Source organism: Pseudophryne corroboree, chromosome 4 (genome assembly GCF_028390025.1).
Source record: "Pseudophryne corroboree isolate aPseCor3 chromosome 4, aPseCor3.hap2, whole genome shotgun sequence".
Taxonomy (NCBI): domain Eukaryota; kingdom Metazoa; phylum Chordata; class Amphibia; order Anura; family Myobatrachidae; genus Pseudophryne; species Pseudophryne corroboree.
The window spans coordinates 481,893,637-481,911,173 of record NC_086447.1 but is presented as its reverse complement, the minus strand read 5'-3'; the positions used below and the strand labels follow the sequence as shown (position 1 = coordinate 481,911,173).

The 17,537-nt window shown below is 45.7% G+C and overlaps 1 protein-coding gene across 2 annotated transcripts in view; it reads left to right on the top strand.

Moving 5' to 3' along the window:
• The window catches only part of RTN4IP1 (reticulon 4 interacting protein 1), a 60,106-nt gene that overhangs the window by 15,699 nt on the left and 26,870 nt on the right, over positions 1–17,537 (top strand). For both annotated transcript variants that reach the window (XM_063917064.1, XM_063917065.1), the window contains exon 5: positions 5,065–5,113. In XM_063917064.1, the coding sequence (XP_063773134.1) occupies positions 5,065–5,113 (49 nt within the window). The remainder of the gene's footprint in view (positions 1–5,064; positions 5,114–17,537) is intronic.

The window sequence follows — 17,537 nt, the reverse complement described above, 5'->3', positions numbered from 1 at the left end:
AGAGGCCGTCAGGGTCTCAAAAGTGCCCACTATCCCAGTTAGTTGACACAGATGTCGACACTGATTCTGACTCCAGTGTCGATGACGATGAGGCAAAGTTGCAGCCTAAAATGACTAAAGCCATCCGATACATGATTATAGCAATGAAGGATGTATTGCACATATCGGAGGAAAACCCTGTCCCTGACAAAAGGGTGTATATGTATGGGGAGAAAAAGCAAGAGGTGACTTTTCCCCCTTCACATGAGTTAAATGAATTACGTGAAAAAGCATGGGATTCCCCCGATAAGAAAGTGCTGATTTCCAAAAGGTTACTTATGGCGTACCCTTTCCCGCCAACGGACAGGATGCGCTGGGAATCCTCCCCTAGGGTAGATAAAGCTCTGACACGCTTATCTAAAAAGGTGGCCCTGCCGTCACAGGATACGGCCGCCCTAAAGGATCCTGCAGATAGGAAGCAGGAAAGTATCCTGAAGTCTGTTTATGCACACTCAGGTACTATACTGAGGCCGGAAATTGCGTCGGCCTGGATGTGTAGTGCTGTAGCAGCATGGACAGATAATCTGTCTGAGGAAATGGATACCTTAGACAAGGATACCATTTTACTGACCCTGGGGCATATAAAAGACTCTGTCCTATATATGAGGAATGCCCAGAGGGACATTTGCCTACTGGGCTCCAGAATAAATGCAATGTCAATTTCTGCCAGAAGGGTCCAGTGGACAGGTGATGCCGACTCCAAAAAGCACATGGAGGTGTTACCTTACAAGGGTGAGGAATTGTTTGGGGACGGTCTCTCAGACCTAGCTTCCACAGCTGCGGCTGGTAAGTCAAACTTTTTGCCATATATTCCCTCACAGCCTAAGAAAGCACCGTATTACCAAATGCAGTCCTTTCGATCACAGAGAAGCAAGAAGGTCAGAGGTGCGTCCTTTCTGGGTAGAGGAAAGAAGCTGCACCATTCAGCTAGTTCCCAGGAACAGAAGTCCTCCCCGGCTTCCACTAAATCCACCGCATGACGCTGGGGCTCCACAGGAGCCAGGAGCGGTGGGGGCGCGTCTCCGAAATTTCAGCCACCAGTGGGTTCGCTCACAGGTGGATCCCTGGGCTATACAGATTGTGTCTCAGGGATACAAGCTGGAATTCGAGGTGATGCCCCCTCACCGTTACCTCAAATCGGCCCTGCCAGCTTCCCCCATAGAAAGGGAAGTAGTGTTAGCGGCAATTCACAAGTTATATCTCCAGCAGGTGGTGGTAAAGGTTCCCCTCCTTCAACAAGGAAGAGGATACTATTCCACAATGTTTGTGGTACCGAAACCGGACGGTTCGGTCAGACCCATATTGAATTTAAAATCCCTGAACATTTATCTGAAAAGATTCAAGTTCAAAATGGAATCGCTCAGAGCGGTCATTGCAAGCCTGGAAGAGGGGGATTTTATGGCGTCTCTGGACATCAAGGATGCGTACTTGCATGTCCCCATTTATCCACCTCATCAGGAGTACCTCAGGTTTGTGGTACAGGACTGTCATTACCAATTCCAGACGTTGCCGTTTGGACTGTCCACGGCACCGAGAATATTTACCAAGGTGATGGCGGAAATGATGGTGCTCCTTCGGAAGCAAGGGGTTACGATTATCCCATACTTGGACGATCTCCTCATAAAGGCGAGGTCCAGGGAGCGGTTGCTGATCAGCGTAGCACTCTCTCAGGAAGTGTTGCAACAGCACGGCTGGATTCTGAATATTCCAAAGTCGCAGCTGATTCCTACGACGCGTCTGCCCTTCCTGGGCATGATTCTGGACACAAACCAGAAAAAGATGTTTCTCCCGGAGGAGAAGGCTCAGGAGCTCGTGACTCTGGTCAGAGGCCTCCTAAAACCAAAACAGGTATCGGTGCATCACTGCACGCGAGTCCTGGGAAAGATGGTGGCGTCATACGAAGCCATTCCCTTCGGCAGGTTCCATGCGAGGATCTTTCAGTGGGATCTGTTGGACAAGTGGTCCGGATCGCATCTTCAGATGCATCGGCTGATCACCCTGTCCCCCAGGGCCATGATGTCTCTTCTGTGGTGGCTACAAAGTGCTCACCTCCTTGAGGGCCGCAGGTTCGGCATACAGGACTGGGTCCTGGTGACCACGGATGCAAGCCTCAGAGGATGGGGGGCAGTCACTCAAGGAAGAAACTTCCAGGGGCTGTGGTCAAGTCAGGAGACTTGTCTGCACATCAATATCCTGGAACTAAGGGCCATATACAACGCCCTGAGTCAAGCGGAGCCTCTGCTTCGAAACCAACCAGTGCTGATTCAGTCAGACAACATCACGGCAGTGGCCCATGTAAACCGCCAGGGCGGCACAAGAAGCAGGGTGGCAATGGCAGAAGCCACCAGGATTCTTCATTGGGCGGAGAATCACGTACTAGCACTGTCAGCAGTGTTCATTCCGGGAGTTGACAACTGGGAAGCAGACTTCCTCAGTAGGCACGACCTCCACCCGGGAGAGTGGGGACTTCATCAAGAAGTCTTCACGCAGATTGCAAATCGATGGGAACTGCCACAGGTGGACATGATGGCGTCCCGTCTCAACAAAAAGCTAAAAAGATATTGCGCCAGGTCAAGGGACCCTCAGGCGATAGCTGTGGACGCACTAGTAACACCGTGGGTGTTCCAGTCGGTCTATGTGTTTCCTCCTCTTCCTCTCATACCAAAGGTGCTGAGAATTGTAAGAAAAAGAGGAGTGAGAACAATACTCATTGTTCCGGATTGGCCAAGAAGGACTTGGTACCCGGATCTGCAAGAAATGCTCACAGAGGACCCGTGGCCTCTGCCTCTCAGGCAGGACCTGTTACAACAGGGGCCCTGTCTGTTCCAAGACTTACCGTGGCTGCGTTTAACGGCATGGCGGTTGAACGCCGGATCCTAGCGGAAAAAGGCATTCCGGATGAAGTTATTCCTACGCTGATAAAGGCTAGGAAGGACGTGACAGCAAGGCATTATCACCATATATGGCGAAAATATGTTGCTTGGTGTGAGGCCAGGAAGGCCCCTACAGAGGAATTCCAGCTGGGTTGATTCCTGCACTTCCTACAGTCAGGAGGGACTATGGGCCTGAAATTAGGGTCCATAAAGGTCCAGATTTCGGCCCTATCCATTTTCTTCCAAAGAGAACTGGCTTCACTGCCTGAGGTTCAGACGTTTGTTAAGGGAGTGCTGCATATTCAGCCCCCTTTTGTGCCACCAGTGGCACCTTGGGATCTTAACGTGGTGTTGAGTTTCCTGAAATCCCACTGGTGCGAGCCACTTAAGACCGTGGAGCTAAAGTATCTCACGTGGAAAGTGGTCATGCTGTTGGCCTTAGCTTCGGCTAGGCGTGTGTCAGAATTGGCGGCTTTGTCATGTAAAAGCCCCGATCTGGTTTTCCATATGGATAGGGCAGAATTGCGGACTCGTCCGCAATTTCTGCCAAAGGTGGTGTCATCCTTTCATTTGAACCAACCTATTGTGGTGCCTGCGGCTACTGGTGCCTTGGAGGATTCCAAGTATTCTTGACGTAGTCCGGGCTTTGAAGATTTATGTGACCAGAACGGCTGGAGTCAGGAAGACTGACTCGCTGTTTGTCCTGTATGCATCCAACAAGCTGGGTGCTCCTGCTTCAAAGCAAACTATTGCTCGCTGGATCTGTGGCACGATTCAGCAGGCTCATTCTGCGGCTGGATTGCCGCATCCAAAATCAGTGAAAGCCCATTCCACAAGAAAGGTGGGCTCTTCTTGGGCGGCTGCCCGAGGGGTCTCGGCATTACAGCTTTGCCGAGCTGCTACTTGGTCGGGTTCAAACACATTTGCAAAGTTCTACAAGTTTGATACCCTGGCTGAGGAGGACCTTGAGTTTGCCCATTCGGTGCTGCAGAGTCATCCGCACTCTCCCGCCCGTTTGGGAGCTTTGGTATAATCCCCATGGTCCTTACGGAGTCCCCAGCATCCACTAGGACGTTAGAGAAAATAAGATTTTACTCACCGGTAAATCTATTTCTTGTAGTCCGTAGTGGATGCTGGGCGCCCGTCCCAAGTGCGGACTTTCTGCAATACGTGTATATAGTTATTGCTTACTAAAGGGTTATGTTATGTGGCATCAGTTGAGTGATGCTTGTTTGTTGTTCATACTGTTAACTGGGTAAAACGGTGTGATTGGTGTGGCTGGTATGAGTCTTACCCTGGATTCCAAAAATCTTTTCCTTGTAATGTCAGCTCTTCCGGGCACAGTTTCCTTAACTGAGGTCTGGAGCAGGGGCATAGAGGGAGGAGCCAGTGCACACCAGATAGTACTAAATCTTTCTTTAGAGTGCCCAGTCTCCTGCGGAGCCCGTCTATTCCCCATGGTCCTTATGGAGTCCCCAGCATCCACTACGGACTACGAGAAATAGATTTACCGGTGAGTAAAATCTTGTATATACTACTTCCAATCAGCGGCACTCAGAGACTGAGACAGTACCTCAATTCAAATCATCAAGTGGTTTAATGTGTCTCAAAAAACACGGACGCCCCTGGTTGCTATGACCACGACGGAGCTTCGTCAGTTCCGTTTACTGGAGGCTGCCAGGGTAACGCCAGGGATCTCCGATGCACAGCAGTGTCACATGACCTGAGCTTCGTACACGTCACACAAGCCGGGACGGAAGCGATCTGCTTCCCTGCGCTCAGCTGTTCTTCCTGTCAGCGGGTCCTCTTCACCTATAAAGGTATTTGTTTTTTTCACTGTTCACTTTCTGTTTTGCTCACCTTCACAAAGGGTCTGTTACGCCCCGAAACGTTGGAATGCAGGTTTTTTGAGACGCATTAAACCACTTGATGATTTGAATTGAGGTACTGTCTCAGTCTCTGAGTGCCGCTGATTGGAAGTAGTTGTTTTGTGAATTTTTTCCAGAAGGCACCTGAGCATTTTCACTGGGGTAAGGCGAGTGCCGATCCGTTCTGCTGTATATATATCTGCTGTATATATAAAAAAAAAAATTGTTATTATGTTGGTAAGTAAAACCGCTTGAGATAACATGCTCTGTTTTGGTTATTGCAGCGTATTGATTATTGGGGCATCGGGGGGAGTTGGCACAGCCGCCATTCAGGTATTTGTGTTACAAATTCCAGTATATTGTGTTTACACTTTGAATTTGAAATCCTTCTATCTATTTATGTATATATAAATATCATTTATTTTATACAATATACATTGTCCAATTTGTTGCATTGTGCCATAAATTGACTTGTAGCTTTTGCTTCAGTTTAGCAGCATTAATAGGAAACACTGGGTATGCAAATATTATAATTTCTCTGACGTCCTAGTGGATGCTGGGACTCCGTAAGGACCATGGGGATATAGCGGCTCCGCAGGAGACAGGGCACAAAATAAAAGCTTAAGGATCAGGTGGTGTGCACTGGCTCCTCCCCCTATGACCCCCCTCCAAGCCTCAGTTAGATTTTTGTGCCCGGCCGAGAAGGGTGCAATCTAGGTGGCTCTCCTGAGCTGCTTAGAATAAAAGTTTAGTTAGGTTTTTTTATTTTCAGTGAGTCCTGCTGGCAACAGGCTCACTGCATCGTGGGACTAAGGGGAGAAGAAACGGACTCACCTGAGTGCAGAGTGGATCGGGTTTCTTAGGCTACTGGACACTAGCTCCAGAGGGACGATCACAGGTTCAGCCTGGATGGGTCACCGGAGCCGCGCCGCCGTCCCCCTTACAGAGCCAGAAGAGACGAAGAGGTCCGGTGAAATCGGCGGCAGAAGACATCCTGTCTTCAGACTAAGGTAGCGCACAGCACCGCAGCTGTGCGCCATTGCTCTCAGCACACTTCACACTCCGGTCACTGAGGGTGCAGGGCGCTGGGGGGGGAGCGCCCTGAGACGCAATATAACAGAATACCTTAGGTGGCAAAACAGAATACATCACATATAGCTCCTGGGCTATATGGATGTATTTTAATCCCCTGCCATTTTACACAAAAAAGCGGGAGATAAGGACGTCGTGAAGGGGCGGAGCCTATCTCCTCAGCACACAAGCGCCATTTTCCCTCACAGCTCCGCTGGAAGGACGGCTCCCTGACTCTCCCCTGCAGTCCTGCTTCAGAATCAGGGTAAAAAAGAGAAGGGGGGGCATTGTTGGCAGCAAATAACAATAATTAACAGCAGCTATAAGGGAATAACACTTATATAAGGTTATCCCTGTATATATATATAGCGCTGGGTGTGTGCTGGCAGACTCTCCCTCTGTCTCTCCAAAGGGCTAAGTGGGGTCCTGTCCTCTATCAGAGCATTCCCGGTGTGTGTGTGTGCTGTGTGTCGGTACGCGTGTGTCGACATGTATGAGGAGGAAAATTATGTGGAGGCGGAGCAGTTGCCTGCGTTGGTGATGTCACCCCCTAGGGAGTCGACACCTGACTGGATGATTGTATTTAAACAATTAAGTGATAATGTCAGCAATTTGCAAAAAACTGTTGACGACATGAGACAGCCGGCAAATCAGTTAGTGCCTGTCCAGGCGTCTCAGACACCGTCAGGGGCGCTAAAACGCCCGTTACCTCAGTGGGTCGACACAGACCCTGACACAGATACTGAGTCTAGTGTCGACGGTGACGAGACAAACGTAATGTCCAGTAGGGCCACACGTTACATGATCACGGCAATGAAAGAGGCATTGAACCTTTCTGACACTACAAGTACCACAAAGAAGGGTATTATGTGGGGTGAGAAAAAACTACCAATAGTTTTTCCTGAGTCAGAGGAAATAAATGAGGTGTGTGATAAAGCGTGGGTTTCCCCCGATAAAAAACAGCTAATTTCTAAAAAATTATTAGCATTATATCCTTTCCCGCCAGAGGTTAGGGCGCGTTGGGAAACACCCCCTAGGGTAGATAAGGCGCTCACACGTTTATCTAAACAAGTAGCGTTACCGTCTCCTGATACGGCTACCCTCAAAGAACCAGCTGATAGAAGGCTGGAAAATATCCTAAAAAGTATTGTCAAAGTCAGAAAAATATCTCTATGCACACTACCATATTTGCACCTCACACAGGTCCGTGCTGCGCATGCGTACGCTCTCCCGTACGTGCGCATACTCAGTCGCGGGCACCCGCAGGCGCATGGTATGCGTATTTACGGTAGAGTTTATGCGATCATAGCGTGCGACTCAATCATTACATATTTTCACTAATAATGTATTTTGTAGATCATGGTCCCTTTGATAGATTCTGAAAGTTTGGTTAATATAGAATGTTTATGAACAGAGGAATCCCTCTTTGTATGATACGAAGGGTCAGACAGGAGTAATACAGTGGTGTTTAGTATCCATCGGAAGAATATTTAATTAGAAATATTCCGGTGTTGGTTTGAAACAGATCAATCGCTCGTGCGAATAGTTATGGACATAAGAAGTTTATGAACATTTACTTTATTTGCACTTTATTACCCATGCGGCGGGAAACCCAGTTTCCCTCCCACCTGAGCAGTTGGAAATAGTCACAGCCCACCTGTATGAATCAACCTATGACCTTTTGTTATAATGCAGAGCCGAATTCCTGTGTCCAATGAACAATGAGATTGTAGGGACCATTGAATTGTATTGTGTGTGGGGCATAAATAGCGGGCCGACCATATCCAACTTCACTCTCTTCAACGGTTCTCATTGCTGATAATCGGGAGCTGGATATCGAGGCGCATGCGATCGTTCCCCTTGTGCGTAAGTTCTCTCCGTAATCATATTGTCTTACTGTGAGCCATTCCTCTCTCCCTCTCTTCTCTTTCTCTCGTATTTTTCCTTGATTAGAATTGAATTGTATTGTATTGTATTTCCCGTGTAGTTATCTGGTTAGTTGGTTTATGTTATATTGTAGTGTATGCTTTGTACTGTGATTCCTTTTGCAAGTATAATAGTCATAATACACATAATAGGTTTCGGACCCTAAGCCCAGGTATCTGTGTATTCTTTATAGTATTAAGTACTCCCTGAGCATCGGTGACACTCAAGCAGCTTTGTAGTTAATCAGGTTACACAAGGTTGCACTTACACTTTGTCTCTACATTAAGGTTTGCGGTGTATTTCATTGCTAAAGGTATAGATATAAAGGTTTAACGTTGTGAGCGTCTGCATCGCTGGTGATCTCCTCGTGGTCCCGAGTGCTGCTACGCTATAGCGAATCATTACGATAAGTCAACAGCCAATAGTCTGCCTGCCTGCGATCACTTGGCCGTGAGTGAACGTGACGCCTGAGCGTCTCGATCACGGCTAAGCGATCGATACGCAACTTGCGTACCCTTACGGTACTTCTTACGTAGATAGCGTACAGTGTTCTTAGACCTCATAAAGGGTTATATACACGATAAATATTTAGCTTTATCAATTGGGGGCTCGTCCTGTCCTTCACATATCTGCACTAGGTAGATCAGCAGACATTATCCCTCAGCAAAGGGCGGGAGGTTGTCTCGTAGTGCTGACGGGATAAGCGTCTGCTTCGCTTAGATAAAAGAGTGCTGAAGGAATCCGGGAACCGGAGGTAAGAACAAAACGCTAGTGTCTTTTAAAACTGTTTATTTTTCTGTCTTGCGTACACACGCACGCACACATATATATCTGCATTTCCGTTTCATTTTCGTATATCATTCTCCTGTCTGCCAGTTTTATAGTTGATAGAAGTGCTAAAAGAGAGTTGCCGTTATTTCATAGTTTAAGAGTAAAGGTAATATAGTTAAAAGATAGACAAACACACAGTTTCGCCTGGGAGATAAGGCGAAGTCAGTGTGTTTGTGTGGTAGATGATCAAGGATCATCTACATTGATAAAAGTATAAATTTGTGTTACGGTGGATCTTTGCTTTGCGTATACGTGTCTCTAACAAAGACTTGCGTACGCAATCCAAAGGCCGACGCACGCAGCGTACATTACGCAACGGAGCGTCCGGTTACGCCCACGTAGCCCAAGTCACGATAAGTTGATTTTTAACGCAAAGCGATAAATAGCGCAACAGGCGGTAAATAACGCAAGTCTATTTTTGGTATCCGAAATTTAATTAACAGATCCTGCTCCTAATTGGTAACACACCTGATCTGAAGAAAAATTTCTGCGCAGAAATAGAAATAGAAAACAAAAGTGTACATGTGATGAGTGAGTGTTTTTACAATTTTTAAAGGTTGAACCACAAGAAAAGTCGAGTACTCGTGAGGTACATGCGTGTAAGTGACGTGCACGGTGGCTAGGGAGGCATCTCTGGTTAAATATACAATTTTGAGCATTAGAGTATAGCAGACCAGGAGGTCATACTGTAACAAGACCAGGAGGTCGTACTGTAACAAGACCAGGAGGTCATAACAGACCAGGAGGTCCAGGTACAGCCGACAAGGAAGTCCGCTATACAGTTCACAGGCACAACACCGAAAAGGGTTGGTGCAACACCCATATAGGCCATATAAGCTCTGGCTGAAGGAATTCGCAGTCGTGTGCAGTAGTTAGTAATCTGACCTAATACCATTAGAGTAAAGGGGTCACAAACGCTATCTGTACACTCTAACGTGATTTGTGTAATTTTTTTATTTTAAGGGAAGTTTGCTGCTCACTCAGGAACTATCCAGCAACCAATAGTTACTGGAAAGAGTAAGTGTTCTTCGGATAACCCTCGCAGGTTCCAGTAAATAGAGGTTCAGGTCGCAGGGGCCCTAGGTCGAGTACGCCAGCACCATATCGGTGTGATCAGGTCGTATTGGTCGGCGTGGGCGAGTGAGTGGGGTACTCGGTAAACCGCCACCGTCAGCCTATTGTTGGCATTTGGTTTTTCGTAAGGGTTGGCTAAATAAAGCAACACTTTCGAACTATGGGGGCCACTTGTTCAGGTAGGGGGCGATCAACCTCGGTTCGGGTTGATTCAGTGGTCCGACCAATTGGGTCGGCCAGGTATATAATGTGTGAGAAATATGGAAGTCACACAGAAACTTTATGTGATGAATGGGAGAGAATGACTGTACATGACGGGGAGAAATTCCCAAGAATAGGGAGCTTCAGCCCAGAGGTGTTACAAAATTTAAGGAGGAGGATATGTCTCATAAAATCAACAAAGAGACAAATCAAACATTATGATTATTTGCAGTTATGGCAACAGGAAAGTGAATTACAAAGAGATTTAATTGACTTTTCTGACTCTTATCTTGAGAGGAGAGACATGGCAACAGGGAGGATTGTGGTTGCGGAGAGAAGCACAAGGTTGAACAATAAAAACGCTCTTAGCAACTGTAGTATAGATTATAAGAATAAGTGTAATAAATGTAACAATGATTATTGTAATGTTGTTGAATGTACAACTATTAACCTATGCAAGTTGCACCCCATGTCAAACTTCCCTCAGGAATACAAACAAGAAAGTGAGCCCAGAACAATGTCGGCACCTCTTCCAGAAGCCATCCTACAAGACATCCAGGTGGACACGATCAAATCGGTAAAGGCAATAATCAAACCCCCTAACGGAGGGTCAGGTGAGGTCGTGTCCACAGGTACGTACAATGTTTTATATCACGCACCAACAGATGAACCACATATTGTAAAACCAACACCAGATGATGTAGCTGAGTTCGATCCGGTCAGGGTGATTGCAGTCCCCAATGGGAAGACTGACGATCAGGGAATCATTCCCGTCAAGGACAGTGCAATGCGCTGTCTTTGGTCCCGGACCGAATTGGGATCAATTATGTCTGAATTCCCTGATCCTAGGAAAGATCTAGTAGCCTGCCAAAGATTTATTAAAGAACTAGGAAACTCCACAGAACCCACCAACAAAGATTGGCGGATAGTGCTGAGGGTATGTTTGCCCTCCAGTGTTGACCCTGCGAAATTTATTGCTGATTGTAAATTAGACACGGAGGTACCTTGGACGGAGGAACACAATCAGGAATGTATTAAGCAGATCAACCGACAGTTGGAAGTACATTTCCCAGCCATTGTCGAGTGGAACAAAATTTTCTCCATAAGACAAAACGAAAGGGAAAGTACTTCCAATTATTTCCACCGGGCATTGCAGGACCTGACTAGGTATACGGGTATAGAAAACATTGAAACAAGCACACCGCACAGAGAAGCAGCAGTATATGTGCTAATGAATGGTTTAAAGGATGAATTAAGTACAAGGGTACAGACCACCAACCCAGACTGGAAAGATATCTCGGTGGACGCATTAAGGGAGGTCATCATTAGTCATGATCAGAACATCACCAGATACAGAGAGTCGCTAAGTAACAAATTAATAGCAACAAGTATACAGGCCCTAACCACAAGACCAACTCAACAAAAGCCCCACACCACTGCGAAAAATTCAAATATGAAAGTCTGTTATAACTGCCAGGAGGAAGGTCATTATGCAAGAGATTGCAGGTCTAGAAGCACACACAAGGTATATGCACCCCCTAGACAACAACATAACCAGAATATCCAAGGAAGCAGGGAGGTACAGGGAAAGCGGTTGAGGGTGATGAGCATCCAAGCGTTTGAGGAGGCATCAAATCAGCCAAGACCCCAGTTCACTGACACTTGGAGAAAGCCAAGGGTTTGTTACCATTGTAGAAGAGAAGGGCATTACGCCAGCAACTGTAATAACCCACATAAAGTTAGACCCCCTAGACCAAGAAATGAACAAAATCACAACACACACAATTATAATCAAGGATCATATAGTAAGGATTTTGAGCCACACCCATGATAAGTAGTCAAGAAAGGTGATCATTAGGACTGGAGGTAAGCCTGAGGTAACGGTTAATAAATTGGGAGGTCATTCACTGAAGACACAGGAATGACCAGGTGAAACGTTGTAAATGTATTTGTGAAGAAAAATGTTTTTCTCTCTCTCTCTCTCTACCCCCATCTTTGACGATTATTGGTAAGAATTCACACATTGCATATCCACTTGGTCCTTGCAGAAGTCTACCAAACCCCAGCATGACCTCCGCCACAATGTATTTCTGGCCAGATACAGACAGTGGAGTAATGCAGGTGCTGGTGGGGAGGGACTGCTCAAGGAGACCATTAGACACGTAGATATGAGAGCCTGATAATCTGACAATGTTTTCCTAATGCTGAACAATGTTTAAAAAAAAAAATGCTTTGATTCTCTTTTCCTATTGATGGTTAATGTCGAGTTATGTAATATATATATGCATATGAATTGTTCTCTATCTCTTTTGTTTTTTTTTTGTTTTCTCTCTCTTCTCACTCATGTTTTCATGGTTTAAAGATGGTATGTCACCCCTCAGTTGGACCAATGGTAATGCCAGATTTTTGCTCCTTACAGAAAGATCGCTGATTAGGAAGGAATATTGCATCACCAGAATGTTCATTTTGAAGACTGAAGAGACAGCACCTTTTGAGATGACAGCAGAACAAGAAGAACAACAAGACGAGAGAACTTATTATCGTAACAAGTTCTCTCCCCCTCAAACTGATTTTCTTATACCCCCATTACAAATTTCTTCTTTTCTCCTTCTGTAAGATGGACTTGCCCCAGGAGACTGTGATATGGATTTTCCTGTCGACCCTGATGTTGACCAGAGCAGTCTGTTCCGGCGAGAGTACCATGGAGGTCGATAGAGGTTCTGGAATGAGTTCTGATGATAAAGATGGAGGCGTAGTTTTCCAAGATCAACCTAACCAACAAGCAAAGGCGAGTATCAGAAAACGATCCGATAGCATTGACCATAGAAGAAATTGTGACGGATTGTTAGCTGAGGAAAACTGTATCTGTAGGCTCTGTAACAATGTCATCGAAGATGGGTGCATTAAGAAATGCCAATCCAGTTTTAATATCCATATGGACCGACATCCATTGAGTGATTATCACTCCTTAGTGGGTAATGTATTAAACAAAACAGATTGTTGGGTATGCTCTCAAGTACCTCAGGGTCATAGCAAATCAGGGCTAGTACCATTTCCTTTAACGATAGGGGAGGTACTTGAGTTAAATGGTGGGAGACCGGTGGACCGGAGGTTTAATATCTCCAGCCCTCCTAGTTTGAAGCTCCACCAATACCACGTGGATAGGTCCCTATTATGTTTTAACATCTCCAATCCCAGAAAGCCGGGAAATTGGGAAGTGTCATGGAGTAACCACACCATGACCTTTTCGCATAGAGCAGATAGAATGCCTACAGATACAGAGCTTGTACGCCACATAGCCAGTAGAGGAAAATCTTTCCGGTATAGATACACCCTAGGAAATAGGATTACTAGAGTTGGAGAAGTATCACCAGGATACTGTGCACATATCGTACAACCTGATACGTGCATTAAGCAGATGGAAGAATTAGGGCTAGGAGATTTCACCTGGAAGGTGTGTAATATGGTAATGTCTTTCTCCGTCCCATATGTTCTCCCCGATGATGCATATTTCATATGCGGGAGAAAGGCGTACAAGTGGCTTGCCCCAAACTCTGAAGGATTGTGTTATATTGGAAGAGTATTGCCTGAAGTAATGACTGTAACTCATGATAAAATGAAAGACATACACCGTGGTGCCCAAGCTCCTTATACTCACACCCATTACGAGCACGTCGTTAAAAGGCACCTGATAGAGAAGACGGAGCATCCGGCCTCTGATCTGATAAGTGAATCCACCGGGATTCAATTCTTAATCGCGTTAGATTTCACCCGCACCGCTAGAGGAGTGCTAAATTATAAATACATATCGGCGCTCGCAAATTTGTTAGACAATATCACTGAAATGTATGATGACACGTTTAGATATACGGGAAGGGAACTTCAAGCTTATAAAACAGAACTGGTGCAGCATAGAATGGTTCTTAATTACCTCACAGCAGTGACAGGCGGATATTGTGTTACATTAGCAACACAGTACGGCGTGAAGTGTTGCACGTATATCACGAATAGCACCGAGGATCCGGTAGAGGTCATAGACCAAAAGATGGACGATATTCTCCAATTAAAGTGGGAATTTCGCCGAAAACACAATCTCACTCTTGCTGCTGTAGGTAATGAGCTGACTGGTTGGGTGTCATGGTTGAACCCGCGAAATTGGTTCTCCGGTTTGGGAGACTGGGCTCAAGGAGTCATAATGGATGTTGGGAAGTTTCTCCTATGTATCTTAGGTGTTATCATAACGATCGGTTTGATATTTAGATGCGGTCAGGCTTTAATGAGGTGCAATCGTCGTACTAAGGTAATGAGTTTGAGGAGTGAGGAAACTGTAATTAACCTGGATTTGATTTACGACCCAACGATAGAAACAATGATGTGATGAAAATGCGATTTCTACGGTCCGTTTCTTTCACCTGTTTTTCTGGTTTTTCTCCAAGATAACAAGACCCCCTTGGACGAGGAAGTTGATGAGACGCTATACAGACAACGGATAGACCAAAGAAGAAGTTTTGACCACTTGAGATATGGACACTTGATGAACTTTGCCATGGATCCCCAGTTTCCCTAGAATTCTTAAAATTACGCTAGCCCAACATTTTTTGTAAATCTAATGGCATTGACAAAGCTTATTGCTCACGCTTAATGAGCAAAACAGCGCAAAGAAGACGACTTTCAACTGATACCGAACAAAACTTCAACCGACAGATGTACATTAACCTGACATAGAATACCACCGCATTTACCGTAATTATGTCTTTTTTTCATTTCTACAACCCTCAGGTAATGACACACATAGTATAGGGAATACAGGCACAGATATCAGCAAGCACATATTCCCCCATTCATGTATCATCAACTAAAATGTGCTCCCCATTTTGTTCAAAATCCGAAAAGAGCTCGGTAAAGTTTGACAGCCCATCCACAGACCTGTACCACGGGATAAGAAGGAATTCAAATGTATACTTCGCAATACCTCGAAGCTTGATTTACAACATGTACGGCACGATGATACATGACCCCCCCAAACATGGACTCATACACACATGCTTCTGCTATCTCACTAGGTCATACCCTCTTCCCACCTACTCCTCTCTCCTCCCTTACCCAACCATGGAAATGAATTAACCCCTGACATATATTTTTCTCCTTTTGAAATGTTTTCAGGAAGTGGCAGTTATTATTGACTGCCAAAGGGTGGACTGTCAAAGTCAGAAAAATATCTCTATGCACACTACCATATTTGCACCTCACACAGGTCCGTGCTGCGCATGCGTACGCTCTCCCGTACGTGCGCATACTCACAGTCGCGGGCACCCGCAGGCGCATGGTATGCGTATTTACGGTAGAGTTTATGCGATCATGGCGTGCGACTCAATCATTACATATTTTCACTAATAATGTATTTTGTAGATCATGGTCCCTTTGATAGATTCTGAAAGTTTGGTTAATATAGAATGTTTATGAACAGAGGAATCCCTCTTTGTATGATACGAAGGGTCAGACAGGAGTAATACAGTGGTGTTTAGTATCCATCGGAAGAATATTTAATTAGAAATATTCCGGTGTTGGTTTGAAACAGATCAATCGCTCGTGCGAATAGTTATGGACATAAGAAGTTTATGAACATTTACTTTATTTGCACTTTATTACCCATGCGGCGGGAAACCCAGTTTCCCTCCCACCTGAGCAGTTGGAAATAGTCACAGCCCACCTGTATGAATCAACCTATGACCTTTTGTTATAATGCAGAGCCGAATTCCTGTGTCCAATGAACAATGAGATTGTAGGGACCATTGAATTGTATTGTGTGTGGGGCATAAATAGCGGGCCGACCATATCCAACTTCACTCTCTTCAACGGTTCTCATTGCTGATAATCGGGAGCTGGATATCGAGGCGCATGCGATCGTTCCCCTTGTGCGTAAGTTCTCTCCGTAATCATATTGTCTTACTGTGAGCCATTCCTCTCTCTCCCTCTCTTCTCTTTCTCTCGTATTTTTCCTTGATTAGAATTGAATTGTATTGTATTGTATTGTATTTCCCGTGTAGTTATCTGGTTAGTTGGTTTATGTTATATTGTAGTGTATGCTTTGTACTGTGATTCCTTTTGCAAGTATAATAGTCATAATACACATAATAGGTTTCGGACCCTAAGCCCAGGTATCTGTGTATTCTTTATAGTATTAAGTACTCCCTGAGCATCGGTGACACTCAAGCAGCTTTGTAGTTAATCAGGTTACACAAGGTTGCACTTACACTTTGTCTCTACATTAAGGTTTGCGGTGTATTTCATTGCTAAAGGTATAGATATAAAGGTTTAACGTTGTGAGCGTCTGCATCGCTGGTGATCTCCTCGTGGTCCCGAGTGCTGCTACGCTATAGCGAATCATTACGATAAGTCAACAGCCAATAGTCTGCCTGCCTGCGATCACTTGGCCGGAGCGTCTCGATCACGGCTAAGCGATCGATACGCAACTTGCGTACCCTTACGGTACTTCTTACGTAGATAGCGTACAGTGTTCTTAGACCTCATAAAGGGTTATATACACGATAAATATTTAGCTTTATCAGTATATACACACATACTGGTGTTATACTGCGACCAGCAATCGCCTCAGCCTGGATGTGCAGTGCTGGAGTCGCATGGTCGGATTCCCTGACTGAGAATATTGATACCCTGGATAGGGACAATATTTTGTTAACTATAGAACATTTAAAGGATGCATTATTATATATGCGTGATGCACAGAGGGATATTTGCACCCTGGCATCAAGAGTAAGTGCTATGTCCATCTCTGCCAGAAGAGCGTTGTGGACGCGACAGTGGTCAGGGGATGCGGATTCCAAACGGCACATGGAAGTATTGCCGTATAAAGGGGAGGAGTTATTTGGGGCTGGTCTATCGGACCTGGTGGCCACGGCAACGGCTGGAAAATCCACCTTTTTACCCCAGGTCACTCCACATCAGCAGAAAAAGACACCGTCTTTTCAATCTCAGTCCTTTCGTTCCCATAAGTACAAGCGAGCAAAAGGCCACTCCTTTCTGCCCCGGGGCAGAGGAAGAGGAAAAAGACTGCACCATGCAGCCGCTTCCCAAGAGCAGAAGCCCTCCCCTGCTTCTGCCAAGTCTTCAGCATGACGCTGGGGCTTTACAAGCAGACTCAGATATGGTGGGGGCCCGTCTCAAAAATTTCAACGCGCAGTGGGCTCACTCGCAAGTGGATCCCTGGATTCTACAGGTAGTATCGCAGGGGTACAAACTGGAATTCGAGGCGTTTCCCCCTCATAGTTTCCTGAAGTCTGCTTTACCAAAGTCTCCCTCCGACAGGGAGGCAGTTCTAGAAGCCATTCACAAGCTGTATTCCCAGCAGGTGATAATCAAGGTACCCCTCCTGCAACAAGGAAAGGGGTATTATTCCACGCTGTTTGTGGTACCGAAGCCAGATGGCTCGGTGAGACCAATTTTAAATCTGAAATCCTTGAACACTTACATAAAAAGGTTCAAATTCAAGATGGAGTCACTCAGAGCAGTGATAGCGAACCTGGAAGAAGGGGACTATATGGTGTCTCTGGACATCAAAGATGCTTATCTCCACGTCCCGATATACCCTTCTCACCAAGGGTACCTCAGGTTTGTAGTACAAAACTGTCATTAT